Source organism: Macrotis lagotis, chromosome 7, assembly GCF_037893015.1.
Source record: "Macrotis lagotis isolate mMagLag1 chromosome 7, bilby.v1.9.chrom.fasta, whole genome shotgun sequence".
In the NCBI taxonomy this organism is placed as follows: Eukaryota; Metazoa; Chordata; class Mammalia; order Peramelemorphia; family Peramelidae; genus Macrotis; species Macrotis lagotis.
This window is the reverse complement of record NC_133664.1, coordinates 37,759,062-37,774,046: the sequence shown is the minus strand read 5'-3', so window position 1 is coordinate 37,774,046 and position 14,985 is coordinate 37,759,062. Positions and strand designations below refer to the sequence as shown.

Genomic DNA, 14,985 nt, shown 5'->3' with positions numbered 1-14,985 from the left:
ACAAGAGATGAAGGGATAACAATTTAGAGGAATCATGATTTATTTTATAGGTTTACCATTAGGCATAATTACAGTACCTGATAAAGATTTTTTGCTTTTTTTAAAGATGCTTTAAAAATGTGCCTAATTTTAAGAATGGATTCAAAATGGATATTAATTTATGCAAAACAAAAAGGCTTATTATACCATGATTTAAAAGATTCTTATCTTTACCATATCTTCAAATAGCTATTTTCACTGAAAAATTCTTGGTAAAACTATTGCAAATCTTTTTTATGTCTGATTCTAATAATTTTTCCCTCCTTTTGCTTGGTACAATTTGAAAATTTGTGATCAAGTTGCTGTGTTCTGTGGATAATAGGCTTCATCAGGCTGGGGAGGATGGACTCTGCACGGCCTCCCACTGACGGCTTCAGTCACATATTAGAACGAGTTAGCCAGTGAAAATCCTAGGGAAAGAGAAGAATGGTTAGGCCAGTAGACAGTCAGCCGTGAGCCCAGTCTTGTCACAGGATCACCCTGCACTGCCCAATTTGGCCAGAAGGAAGGTGAGTTCATTCTCTTCTTTTAACGGATGGGCCTTTTCAAAGCTGTGGATGTTCCCTCCTCAGAAAAAACTCTCAATCCTGCCACACCTTACAAGATATTAAGAGGGACTAGGGAAGGCTTCCTGAAGAAGGTGGCATTTTAACTAGAACTGAGGGAAGCCAAAAAGGTCAGTAGCCAGAGCAGAGGAGTTCCAAGCATCAGGGACAGTGAGAGAAATATCCAGAGTCAAGAGACTGAACATCTTGTTTTTGGTTACTGGCCTGAAGAGGTCATGTAAGAGAAAGAGAGAGGAGTGGGGGGATATAAAGTATATAAAGTACAAGATAGCCAGAGCTGTAGGAGGGGCGGGTTATGAAGAGTTTTGAATGCAGAACAGCATCATGTATTTGCTCCTGGAGGCAAGAGGGAGCCACAGCAGTTTCCTGAGTTGGGGGGGAGGAGTGACATGATCAAAATGTTCATTTATAGGAAATTCACTTTATGGCTGAATGGAGGACAAGTGAGAGGCTGACACACCAGCAGTCTTACTGCAGTAATCCAGTCATGAGGAGATGAGGCCCTGCTCTAGGGTGGTCAGTGCTGGAACCCTGGCCTGCTTGGTAGGATGTGCCAGAGTTCATATATGCTAACGTACAGGCTCCCATGAAGCCACGATAAGACAATGGAGCAGGATTTCAGTGCAAGATCTCTTTCAGAAGTCTTTCAAACAAAGACTGGTAAAGCCTTGTAGTTTGGTTCTCTATACTTTTCTAGGATATGTTTCTGGATCCTTCTCCATTAACTAGAGTTCTTGGATAGAGATTAAAGGTTGTGAACCTCTTTGAACCCCAATGACAAGTTACAGGATGACTAGTACAAAACAAGTTATAACTTGTACAAAGGGTAGGATTAATTCTCTGTAGTAAATATTCCCAAACAATACAGATTTTGGTACAATTTAGTAATTAAAATAATCAAGTTCTCTTTAAAACATGGGGAAATAATCTGAATATTGATTTGGGAACTACAAATTTCAATGAGTAGGAAATTTGAAAACAAAGATCAACTGAATTTTTCTAGTGACTGGGAGCATGCCTGGCCATTGTCCAGAGCAGCCCCCTTCCTGGTAGTGAGGTTCCTTGGAATTCACTAATCAGATGGCCTGATTAAACAGGGAACCAGAGAATAGTTTTATCTGATTGTGCTGAGTTATCATGTCTGAGCTCTAGAAAACAGCTTTTGGACTGGAATGGGTTTTACAATGTGAAAAAGGATGCTTTGGGTCTGCATTCAGATTTCATAGTTTTACTCTGGATGTGGATGGCATTGTCCATCACAAGTCTTTTAAAATTGTCTTTGGTCACTGAGCTGCTGAGAAGAGCTGCATCCATCATAGTTGACATCTCACAATGTCGCTGTTAGTTAATGTGTACATTGTTCTGGTTCTTCTGCCTTCACTCAGCATCTGATGATTGTTCTATGCTAAATACACATGTGGCTTCTACAGAAAGTGCACATGGAGGAGCTTCACTCCAAAATGTAGAGTATGGGCCCCACTCCTAACTTGCTAACAAGAAGAAAATGATTGGGGGAACCAGACCAAGGCAGGGAAGATTGGAGGCTGGGTTTGGAAAAGGTGGAGTGCAGAACCAGCAAAGAGGAAAAAGCAGACAATGTCAGTGGAGAGGGGATGCCATTCTGGACAAATACAAATGTCAATGTGAGTATCATACCTGAAACTAAAAGGTTGTTATCTTTATAAATCAATAATAGTAATAATTATAGCAACTGTAATACAACTAACATTTATTTGGCACTTTAAGGTTTACAAGTGGTACAAAGTTGACAAAGTGCTCTACCTGATTGTTCTTAAGATGTGCTTTTTTGAGGAGCTTTGCCTGAGTATTTGTTAGGAAGCATCATTTCTCTCAAGGCAGATGTGATGCAGGGGATAGAAAGCTGGCCCCCAGGTCAGAAAGGTCCCACCTCACACAGATCCTGGCTAAGCAACTTTGGACAAGTTGCTGAGTCTCTGAGCAGTTCAGGCAACACTCTAAGACAAGAAGTGGCATGCTTCTGGGCTGATTGGCATGGGTGGGGGAATTACCTTACCAGAAGGAAATCACAGATTTAGAACATAAAAAAAAAATCTGGTGTATCAAAACCAATTATCAATATTTTTTTTAAAAAATGGTACACAAGATAGAGAAATATGCTATAAATTCATATGGACTGTAAATAGGATTCAAGTAAATTAATGAATGAAGCTTTGAAAACCTACAAAAGGGCATCACTGTTTAATACCCTCCTTATTTGTCTATCTACTATTTTTCCTGCCTTTGGTATTAACTTAGAGGACAATATAACTATAAAATATTTTATAAATTAAAGGCAGGGAAGAAAAAAAGACTAAAATCTCAATTGAATCCATTTCTTAAAGATGTCAACAAAATTTCTAAAAGTCTCCTAGCCTATTCTTTGCCCCTTTTCTTTTTTTAAGATTGCATAATTACTAATTTCCAAAGATAAAATTATTCAAATATAAAGTTTTATTTTATATTGAGTAGCACATTTTTTTATTTAAATATTTTATTTATTTGTTTTTCCAAATACATGCAATGGTAGTTTTTAACCAATTATTTTTTTTTGCAAGATTTTGAGTTTTTTCATTTTCTCTCTCCCTCCTTTCCTTTCTCCCTTTCTGTCCCCCAGACTGAAAGCAATCTGATATACTTTGTCTCTTTTTAAGAGACAGGGGGCATTTGGGAGGTGGAAGACAGCAGTCCCTAGAGGAAGCACAGCTGGCCACCTATTGGTCACCACTAAACACCAGCATCGATAGAACACAAAAACCTGAGGATTCTCTGCTTGGCATGTGTGATCTCTCCCTTATTGGTATGGGCAGCACTTACCTGTTTCTTCCGACTGGCTTGAGGCTCAATCATAACGTTGATAAGAGATGGCACTGTTTTCTCAGCTAAACTTGTTTCCAGAGCTTTTTGCAGCTCTCCTGGAGTCTGTACAAAATATCCTTTGCCTCCAAATGCAGTCATAATTTGCTCATAATGGGAATTTGGCAGGAGAGAAACTGGAGGTGCCCTGAAAAAGGCAAATAAATGGTCTTTGATGATTGCCTTCTTTTTGTTGTTTTTTTTTTGTTTTTTTGCAAGGCAAAGGGGTTAAGTGGCTTGCCCAAGGCCACACAGCTAGGTAATTGTTAAGTGTCTGAGGCCAGATTTGGACTCAGGTACTCCTGACTCCAGGGCCTGTGCTCTATCCACTGCACCACCTAGATGCCCCTGATTACCTTCTCAAGAAATGTTTTAAAATAATTTGTTGAATTGGAATAAAAAAACTTCTGTTTATACTACATATAATTCTACAGATTTTTTTTAAAGTTTGTAAAATAAAGAAATACAAAGTAATTTTTAAAAAGTTAATTAAATAAGAGTTAACTAAGCAAGGAAACAATCAAGAAGAGGGAGAATAGAATGTTACTTGAATACTGATGGGCTTCTTAGCCAGAAGAGCAAAAAACAGTACAGAGCAGAGAATCTTGATAGGAAAACATTAAAGAAGAAAAACAATGTTGGCACAGTGGATAGAGCACAGGCCCTGGAGTCAGGAGGACCTGAGTCCAAATCTGACCTCAGACACTTAACAATTACCTAGCTGTGTGGCCTTGGGCAAGCCACTTAACTCCATTTGCTTTGCAAAACCTTAAAAAAAAAAGAGGGAAAACAAAATTTTTTGAAAAGTTTTAAAACTTAAGGAATGTCAATTATTCAACATGAAGGTATGTGGAAGGGGAAGTTCAGAAGTCAGACTGATCTTGAGAATACTCAACCTCAGCTAGAACAGAGAGCCAAGTCTTCCTGATGATTGAAGAGAAGAAAATCCAGTTAGAATGTTTATATGACTTGAATAGTTTGTAGTTCCTTCTCTTGAGGACTGATTGTTCCTATCCTTTGGTCATTTGTATTTTTGGAAATGGCTACTGGTCATAGCTACAACCTCTCTCCCAAAACTGTTATATATCTTGGATGCTTCAAACCTTTATCACAGAAATCTGACATGATGACATTTTTCCCATTTGACTACTCCTATTCTTATCATAGATGCATTTATTTTGTTTGTGCAGTTTTTCAATTTTACGTAATCAAAATGATTGTTTTTCTCTTTTGCCTCTACCTTTCATTTTAGACTATCTTTTACCCATGGAAGTGAGAGGCGTTGGATCGTTTTTCTTTTATTGTTTTTACAGTTGATTTTTAATGTTAAGGTCATGGATCTATTTAAGAATGTATAGTGAAGTGTGGTGCAAAGTGTTAGTCTAAGCCAAATCTCTCCCCAAACTTCAGCTTTCCAGTTTTTCCAGATGGAGTCCTTTCTTGAGTAATTTAAGCTGCATCCATCACTGGGTACAACTCCATTGCTTCTGATTCTCCCTTCTACTTTTTAACTAGGACAAGATGATTTTGATAATTGCGCTTTATAATATAGTTTGAGGTATAGAAATAATAATTGCTCTTCATCCCTAACTTCTTTTCCCTTGATATTTTAGATCTTTTTATTTTTCAAATGAATTTTTTTATTATTTTATTAAGTTCTATAAAATATCCATAACACTTTGATTGGTATAGTATTAAAAGTGTAAAGTAATTTTGGTAATATTGTCATTTTTATTATTGGCCCTTTAGTTTTAAATGCTTTTAAATGAAAAGTAGCTTAGAGACTACTTTCCCAAACAATAGATGTCTCAGTTCCATTCTCCAAGACATAAACTTCTCAACACTGCAAATTTACTTTTGTTCAGTCACTGGAAATTCAAAAAATATGACTTCATAGTTTGATTCCTGTGATATCTGAAGAATGAGGAAGAGGATGAGGGAGTTGAGACAGCTATGGTAGACCTTACAACAGAATATACCCCAAAATACACTAGTCCTCATAGAGCAGGACATTCTAAATTAGTCCTGCTCCTGCCAAAGCAACTATCTAATCACCAAGGCTATGACAGCAGGAACCTATGTTGGCAGCACTCATAGTAAACATCCCTAACCTAAAGTCTATATACATGTTTAAAGCCAACTCTAGACAAAACTGTCGATTATGGAGAGAAATGTAGATAGCTCAAAAAAACCCAACAATCTCAAATCACTTACATTTGGTTTAGGAATACAACACAAGATGCACTCATATCCACATTTTCAAATTCAATATACCCCTCTCCACATCAAGGGAGGATAGGAAGAAGTCTACTATCAGCAGGTCAGGATTCAGCAAGGTAGTAGATTATGTACAAAACATATCATTACAATCCTAAGTGGCCTGCTGGATCAGCTTGGGAACCCTAATATCTAGATTCTACTAAGCTGGACAGCACCATGATTTTATACTATTTCTTTTCACTTACAAGATCAAGACAATTTATTGTCTTATTTGAACTTGACAAAGACTTTAGGTTCTAAAAAAACACTAATTAATCCCTCTCAACAATGGACAGCATTTAATAAAAACCTATTGATACCATTTAGAGGAAGTCTAGAATTTAAAATCACATAGATTACAAGGACTGTAGGAAAATCATTTTTTCCAACGAGCTTTTATTTTTTAAAAAAGTTTTGCTTCTGTAGCTTATTTAGTGCTTTATTTTTCCCTAGTCACATGTAAAAACAATTTTTAACATTCATTTTTAAAACTTTAAAACTCTCCCTTCTTCCCCTGCCCCTCCCCCACATTGAGAAGTCTTGTAATTCAATATAGTCACTTATATATAAATGTGTAGTCAAGTAACACATTTCCATAATAGTCAAGTTGTAAAAGAAAACAGTGATTAAGATAAAATCCCCAAGAAAAATAAAGTTAAAAATATACTTCAATCTGTATTCAGACATCATCAGGTCTGAGGGGAAGGACAGCATTCTACATCATAATCATAAGTCCTTCAGAGTTATCTAGGGTCATTATATTGCTAAGAATAGTTAAGTCATTCACAGCTGATCATCTTACAATATTGCTGTAATTTGTACAGCACGTTTCACTTTGCATCAGTTCATGTAAGTCTTTCCAGGTTTCACTGAGAACCTTCTGCTCATCATTTGCCATTATAAAATAGTATTCTAATACAATCACATGTAACAATTTATTCAGTCATTCCCAAATGATGAGCATTCCCTCCATTTCCAACTCTATGGCATAAGAAAAGAGCTGCTATAAATGTTTTTGTACATAAAGGTCCTTTTCCTTTTTTAAAAAAAATCTCTTTTATGCTACAGACCTAGTAGTGGTATTGCTAAGTCAAAGGGCAAGTCTGGTTCACAGTCCTTTAGGAATAATTCCAAATTGTTTTAAAGAATGACTGAGTAAGTTCACAACTCTACAAACAGTACATTAATGCCTCATTTTACCCACATCCCCTCCAACATTTTTCATTTTCCTTTTTTATCCTATTAAGTCAATCTAAGAGGTGTGAGGTTTACTTTATAAGTGTTTTAATTTACATTTCTCCAATCCAAAGTGAGGTAGAGCATTGTTCAAATGGCTATGGATAGCCTTGATGACTTCATCTGAAAAGGTTAATATCTTTTGATCATTTATCAATTGATCAATTAATGGCTCTTACTTTTATAAATTTGACTCAGTTCTTAAATGTTTGAGAAATGACACCTTTATCAGAGAAACCTACTTGTATGAAAAACATTTAAAAAATAATTTTAAAACTAAACCTGAGACTGGAAGATATACTTAAAATTCTTCTTGAAATCTGTTTCTCTCTCTCTCTCTCTCTCTCTCTCTCTCTCTCTCTCTCTCTCTCTCTCTCTCCTTTAGGCAAACGGGGTTAAGTGGCTTGCCCAAGGCCACACAGCTAGGTAATTATTAAGTGTCTGGGACTGGATTTGAACTCAGGTACTCCTGACTCCAGGGCCAGTGCTTTATCCACTATGCCACCTAGCCACCCCCGAAATCTGTTTCTCAATAAGTCAAAGAGTTCAAGTTTTATGACACTCACACTTTGGAAATTTCTCCAAGTTTGGTTATCTCTTTCCAGGTATCTGCATCAAAGCCTTGATAAATTCCATTGTTGTTCACGACAATGAGAAGGATTGGCAGATTATGCCTGAAACAAAAGAGAGGAAACCAGATTTAGTAGCTTGGATTCAAACCATGGCTCTTCTGTTTACCATGCCTGTGACCCTGGCAAGCCACTTCCTAGGCCTCAGTCAGAAAAGTGAAAGGGCTGGACCTGAGGACCACTGAGGTGCCTTTGAGTCCTAGAGCTAAGATCCTGGGAAATAAATCTTTCATAATTCTAAAGGAATCTTCTATCTTTAAGAAGAAATTTCTACACAATGATGGACACAACTATCTGAGTTTTGTGTCTATCAAAGTCAGACTAGAAATGTTGCAATATTAGTGGAATCATCTCCTCTACAGCCTTTTGCTAACATCCTGTCACAGTGCAGAGATGGACGATGTCGGATCTTCCAAGGCTTGGTCAAGACAGCATGAGCTCTGGGAGGATCTAACATGCTGGAAGGCGAGCTGTGAGTACAGATAGAAGGCCATCTGCTTTCTGGCTTCTAAAGAGCAGCCTGGCTAAGTTCTGAGAGGCTATCTATCTATCTATCTATCTATCTATCTATCTATCTATAATATATACATACGAGTTCTTTACAAACTTAAAAAAAGTGTTAATTATTTTTTCCAAAATATTGGTTTTTTATTTTTAATTGGATTGGTATCTTAATAATCACAAATATTATTTCAGAAAATCATTTAGTAAAAAGAAAGAATGTTTGCTTTTTAATGCATGTACTGTAATTTTATGGCCTTTTAGGGATCCATAACCTAATGGTTATTTCTGTAGCATTCATTTTCTTATTTTCATTTCTGGAAACTTCACTTAACATTGTAGAACATAGTTTATAATCAGCGAGAGGATGTGTAGGATTATTTTATAAATCTACATTTCACCTGTTCATAGAATCTTAGTAACAAGTCAATTTGGGATTTATGTATGTAATGATTTTTTTTTTAAGTTTTGGTATATAAAAAACTTTGATGTTCCAAAGAGAGACCTTGAGTGTTTAACAAACAGAAGATGGGACATCTTTAAAAAGAAGTACTTGCCTAAATGTTAGCTTGAACCTCCTAAGGTAATTACCAGTCCCTTGTTAGGATGCTTGAATGTATTGGCAAACTTAGAAATGTTAGAGGATTCCAGAAAACATAACCTGCCACCAGATGTGACAACAAATACTGCAGCTTTATGAAGATTCAGTTATTTACTAGCTAAAAAGAAACTTGACTGCAGAAAAAAATTATGCCGAGATAGAATTCTTACATTACTCACCAGAACAATTTAAAGAAATTTCATCTTTTTTTTTTTGTCATAACTATTTTGTCTTGGTTTCCTTGATTTCTTAATGAGTTCTTTTGTTTTTTAAGTCAGATTCTAGCAGCACTTTAAGGGCAGAGAAGCTTTTCTTTTTACCCCGTATATCCTCATGCACAATACTAAGCATGTGGGAGCCATTTAGCAAATACTTATTGATTTCACCAGTTGTCTATTAGGCCAACTTTGCAGTAATTCAAGCATCTGTGATTTCATCAATTTGGGTGCTCTCTCTCTGACTTCCTTAGCAAATTGTCTTGAAGGTTCCTGGAGCTAAACAATCTAATAATGGCCTCTCAGAATGTAGTCAGGATGCTCTTTAGAAGCCAGAGGGCAGATGGCCTATCTGAGCTCACAGCTCACCTTCCAGCATGCTAGATCCTCTCAGACCTCATGCTGTCTTGTCCAAGCCTTGGAAGATCCAACATTGTCCATCTCTGCAACATGACAGGATGTTAGGGAAAGGCTGTAGTGGAGATTATTCAGCTAATAATGCAGCAATTCTGGTGTGACTTTGAGACACAAACCTCAAGAGACACTTGTGTTCATCTAATTTAAAATAATGATGATTACTTAAATTGCAGTCCTATAAGACTTGAAAAAAAGTTGTCCCTAGAGGAGAAGGCATGTGTGATTTTGTGAGCTGTTGTAAGCTATAGCATTCTTCAAAGAACCACCATGTTGTAAAGGGGAGAGCTAGATAGTGCAATGGCTAGAGCATCGGCCCTGAAGTCAGGAGGACATGTCCAGCCTCAGATACTTATTAGTTGAATGACCTTGGGCAAGTCATTTGACTCTGATGCCTCCTATCCAGGGTTATCTTCAGTCATCCTGATCCATATCTGGCCACTGGAAGAGAAAATGAGGCTGGGGACTTAGTATCAGCCCCCCCCCCCCCCCAATTTAATTGTGCATTTCATGATATCACTTCCATGGTGTCATGGTCTTCTTTGAGAATGAAGGACAAACAGCAATGTTATAAAAAATAAAAATTAAGGTGATCTCAGACAAGACCTTAGGATGACTTTGTCAGAGTCATTATGACTTAGGAACTGATCTTTATAGATTTTTTTTCCTAGCAGGTGATAAAAGAGCAATTAGTATGTCTTTAACATATTAATTTTTCATACATAGGAAAAAATTGAAATGCCACATTTTTACCTGCAGATTGTTTCCACTTCCATGCCAGAGAATCCAAAAGCACTGTCTCCTTCCACACAGACCACACGTTTTTCTGGATTTCTATCTTTAGCCACCATGGCAGCAGCGATAGCAAATCCCAAACCAACTCCCATTGTCCCAAAAGTTCCAGCATCCAATCTATGGGGAAAATTCTCTAATAATTTCCTTCCTCAAAAGAAGAATTAACTCTACAGAACAGTGAGACTACAAAGATTCACAATCCTTTGGATCTTGGTCCAGAAGCTACCTGAGAAAAACTGTAAAAGTAAGATAAATACATTCCAATTCATTTTAGAATGAAAGTTATTGTACAATTGTCAGATAGTCAACAGAAAAAAATTTCATATGTCTATAATTGTTCATATTTTAAAATTAACTTTCACACAAGGTAGGAAACATGTACTTCAAAGTAATTTTGATTGTAAAATTAAATTTAATAAACTGATAGAAGGATAGTCATTTAAACCCTATTCTTTACATAAAAAACAATTTAATGTGTCAAGATAGTTTTCACTAAGTATGTACTATTGGAAGCTTTAGTAACTGTAAATTAATTCATCAAGTACACATATATACATGCACATAAATAACTGCAATTATTTTAAAAGAAAAATTTGGATTTTTTACCTATGACGAGGAAGGTAGTTTTTAAGCACAGTTCGTCCAATATCCATAGTATTTGCTCCTTCGCTTACTATAATACAATCTCTTGGTAGCTGTTCTTGGACATGGTAGAATACTGTGTAATAATTCATAGGCAAAGATTTTTGGGATGCTAATTCCTAAAGTTATAGGAAAAATCATTAAAGAAGATTTATTAGTGGAGTAAAGAGTTATAGGGAAAAAGCAAAATAATGAGAGAATTAAAAGTTATAAAACTAATTTTTGGGGAGAGCCTATTAGAGGCACTATTATATAAATAGTAATAAATGACTGTCAAGAAAGTATTTTGAGAGGACCAACTAACTCAAGTTTGGAATTCGCTGCTTTTGTACACTCCACTCTTAAAATCTTTAATCTTTTTTCCAAGTTCAAATCATATTATCTTCTATATTCCATGTCCCCAATGACTGGATGTCTCCCTCAACAAATTTACTGTGTATTTTCCTCATTTATTTAGTATATACTTTTTTATAAAATTTGAAAATTCTTATTTACAAAATCTTAAATCACATTTGTAAATACTAAGACATTTTGAATAATGCAATACTTTTCAATGTTTAATACAAATCATTGTTATATTACTACTCAGTTTTTACTTTCTCCAAATCATTCAATGAAATTCTGAAGAAATAATTCTATGTCAAAGAAGTTATGGTAACAGAACATCGCATTTCCTGTACACTAAGGCCGAAAGCCTGGAAAAGGCAGGGAGACCCATCAACTGGGAAATGGCTGAGTGTCTTTGAGGTACATGGTTGTGATGGAACACTACTGTGCTTTAAGAAATTATGAGTTTAGTGATCTCAGAAAGGCATGGAAAGACTTGCATAAAATGATGATGAACAAATGAGTAGAAACAAGAGAACACTGTATGCAGTAACAGCAAAGTAGTTTTAAAAATGACTATAAGTGACTAAGTCATTTTGACTATTATAAATACAAAAATTAAAAATAAAGGACAGAAGAAAAATGCTATATGTATCTAGAGAAACGAATGATAAACAGAAGTATATATATATATAGAATAATTTTATATATATGAATATTTAGAATATACTTAAATATGTACATATTGTCTCCTCCTATAGATAGAAAACTCAACGAGGGCAATGAGAGCCTGACATACAGGAGGCACTTAATAAATTCTTGTTATTTGATGGGACTCCTACAATATATGTAGGTATATCTGGTTTTTTTAATGTTGTTTTCCCTTTGTTTGTTTTTTATTTTAGGCAATGGGGTTATTTAGTGACTTGCCCAAGGTCACATACCTAGGCAATTATTAAGTGTCTGAGGCTGGATTTGAACTCAGGTCCTCCTGACTCCAGGGCCAGTGCTCTATCCACTGTGCCACCTAGCTGCCCCATGTAGGTGTATCTGTAAAGATCAACACAGTGAACACAAAGCCATGATAAAAAGAGGGAAAGATTCATTTCTTTCCTTTGAACTAAGGTTCTCCCCAAGGAAAAATCTGACTCATGAAAATGTGATAGAGGAACAAAATTGAAGCTCATTATTATAGCAACTGCTCTATTAATGAATTTAGAACTCCAGAGTTTATAATAATGGCTTTCATATAGTACCTCTACTGCATTAGATTCTCAGCAGTCTGTAAATATCTGTTATTTACTCCATTCTACAGGTGAGGAAACAGACTCAAAAACCTGATCAACACTACCCCCAAAGCAAAGTTGGTAAACAGGCCCAGCCCAGTCATCAACCCAGAGCACCACCCCAAGGGTTTCTCATTACCTTGGATGCTTCTTCATTGCTCTTCATTTTTTCTTTTAGTACCTCCCACCATTCAGCATTACAAGAATATTGCCATGGACTTTTTTGGTAATGTTCTAAAAGCTAAGAAATAATCTTAAATTAAAATACTGGCATAAAAAGTCTTTTTGTAGAATGAAACACATATCACTTGTGCTCTAACTTTTTTAAAAATTAATTTAAAAAATGTTTAAGTTTCACATTTTATAAAATGTGAATTTTTTTTTTTTTTTTTTTAGATTTTTCAAGGCAATGGGGTTAAGTGGCTTGCCCAAGGCCACACGGCTAGGTAATTATTAAGTGTCTGAGGCTGGATTTGAACTCAGGTACTCCTGAAATTTTTGTTTCTATCAACAAAACTTTCTTCTAGATAATGAGACTCTCCTATATTGGGAATACTGTCCATAATTCACACTTTCAGGTTGTTCTACAAAAGGTAAATCATGCCCCAGCTCATCAGATTTCCTCAACTGGGTAAAGATGGAACTCTACTCCAACATATTTAATCCTAGCAGTGATACAGGTTCCTCTAAAATCCCCAACCAAAGAAAGGGAGGGAACACACTGATGTGGAACAGTATTTAGTTTATACTTTTCTGTCATATAAACATGATAAATACCATTATTGGTAGTATTTATCTACCAATATTTTGGCTATGAGAGCTAGTCTGACAAAAGTATAATTAACCAACACTTCTTAAATAGAAGTTAAAATATCATTCTATAATGATATAAAGAGAAGCAAACACTGAGATCTGGACAGTCTCAAAATATAGATGGTAAATCAGTATCAATGGATCTTTTTTTGCCTAAAGAAATAACGAGAGATCTTCCTAATGTCTGTAAATTACATTCCTTTCAAAGTTAAATTATACTTTTCAGGACACTGAATAACTAAATAATACTCTTCCTGAACTAGAGAGAGAGAGAGAGAGAGAGAGAGAGAGAGATGATTTCACAGGTTACCATCAGAGAGAAATCCTAGATATAATATGGTTACCAAACTCCAGAGTTCACAAAGGAAATATCTTAATTCATCTAGTTTCCAGGAATTTCTAGCATATATAAATGTGGGTATGAGGAGCTCTAATTTCATATTTTCAAGTGAGTCATATAGTTTGCATTTTTTAAAACTATAAATATTCAGACACAATTGATTCAAGAAAGAAAGATTTTAAAGAACTGAATGTTCTAAAAATGCCTATGTAAGGAACTCAAACCAAGGTCTTACCTGTGCAGTGACAGCATTTATATCACCCAACAGAGCCACAGCAGGCTTAACATTATTCCCCAGCTCTTCTGCACAGATATCAACCTACAAAGCAATGCCAAACAAGGTGAATTAGTTCTTTAACAAGAATGATAATTTGATCAGCCCAAGTGTCCTTAGAGCCTACAGTATTATAGTATACACATTAAATGCTCCTTAAGTGTTCTTTCGTTCACCCATGACGGGCAGCAGGAATGGACTCCATGGGGCTCTAGTCTCAGCACCCTGCTCACATGGTGGATCAAAGAATAAGAGGGAGACTAAAGCAAACACAACTCTGCTGTTGGCTGTTAGGATTTTTTTTTAAGGTTGAAACAAAAGGGAGTTGTACTGAAACAGGACTGAATACTGTGCTGAAATTCTGCTACTAATTAGGGGAACAGATTTTATATTATTATCAATCATAAAGCAGCTTGAAATTGTCTAGGATAGAGGAAAGAGCTTTACATACCTTAATAGCCCCTGAGTATAATATACTCAATTAATATCCCTAAAGATGATCTAGAGTCATCAGGAAAAGGTTTAGTTTGTGTATGTATATCAATATATGTATATTTCTATCTCTCTCTCTCTCTCAGAGAGAGATACAATATAAATATGACTAACATCCAGAGAAGCAAACATCAAAAGAATTTAACATTTGAAAAAAATACTAGTACTTAAAAAACTTATTTGGAAAACTTTTTTGACATGGATCACAAGTCATGCCAGATGGAATTATTACTGTAATTGTAATCTACTTTACTACTTAAAATAATAAATCTTTCATAGGATAACTAGTTGTTTCCCCCTTATTTTGTAATTTAGTACATTTGCATAAGTAGATTTGAAGTAGTATTTTTTGCTCAATCTAGCTTTTGAAAATGGTTCCAATTAAGTAAAAGAGAAGGGAGACTATTCAAAAGGAGTCAATCAACAACCAGCAAAAATTATAAGAAGACAGTACAGAGAAAGAACTCATTTAAATTTCTTTCCTCCTCAGACCTGGATAATCTGCACATCAGCTCGATATCTTGGTGGAAGTCCAAAATGCAAAATCCAATTTAACCTGGCACCAAGTAATATGATTACATCAGCATGTTGCAATGCCCTGATAAAATAATGAAAAGATAGAAAGATGTCACAAAAACATACTATATTTATGATATGAAAATACTTAAAAATTACTCTCAAG

At 35.5% G+C, this 14,985-nt stretch overlaps 1 protein-coding gene across 1 annotated transcript in view; it reads right to left on the bottom strand.

Annotated features, from left to right (window-relative positions):
- Positions 1 to 14,985, bottom strand: part of HACL1 (2-hydroxyacyl-CoA lyase 1) — a 31,793-nt gene continuing 16,808 nt past the window's right edge. The window contains exons 10-17 of the mRNA XM_074195765.1: positions 14,796 to 14,901; positions 13,773 to 13,856; positions 12,524 to 12,625; positions 10,736 to 10,890; positions 10,088 to 10,246; positions 7,541 to 7,648; positions 3,441 to 3,627; positions 1 to 449 (exon numbers count right to left, since the gene is read on the bottom strand). Coding sequence (XP_074051866.1) covers positions 417 to 449; positions 3,441 to 3,627; positions 7,541 to 7,648; positions 10,088 to 10,246; positions 10,736 to 10,890; positions 12,524 to 12,625; positions 13,773 to 13,856; positions 14,796 to 14,901 — 934 coding nt within the window. The 3' untranslated portion in view covers positions 1 to 416. The remainder of the gene's footprint in view (positions 450 to 3,440; positions 3,628 to 7,540; positions 7,649 to 10,087; positions 10,247 to 10,735; positions 10,891 to 12,523; positions 12,626 to 13,772; positions 13,857 to 14,795; positions 14,902 to 14,985) is intronic.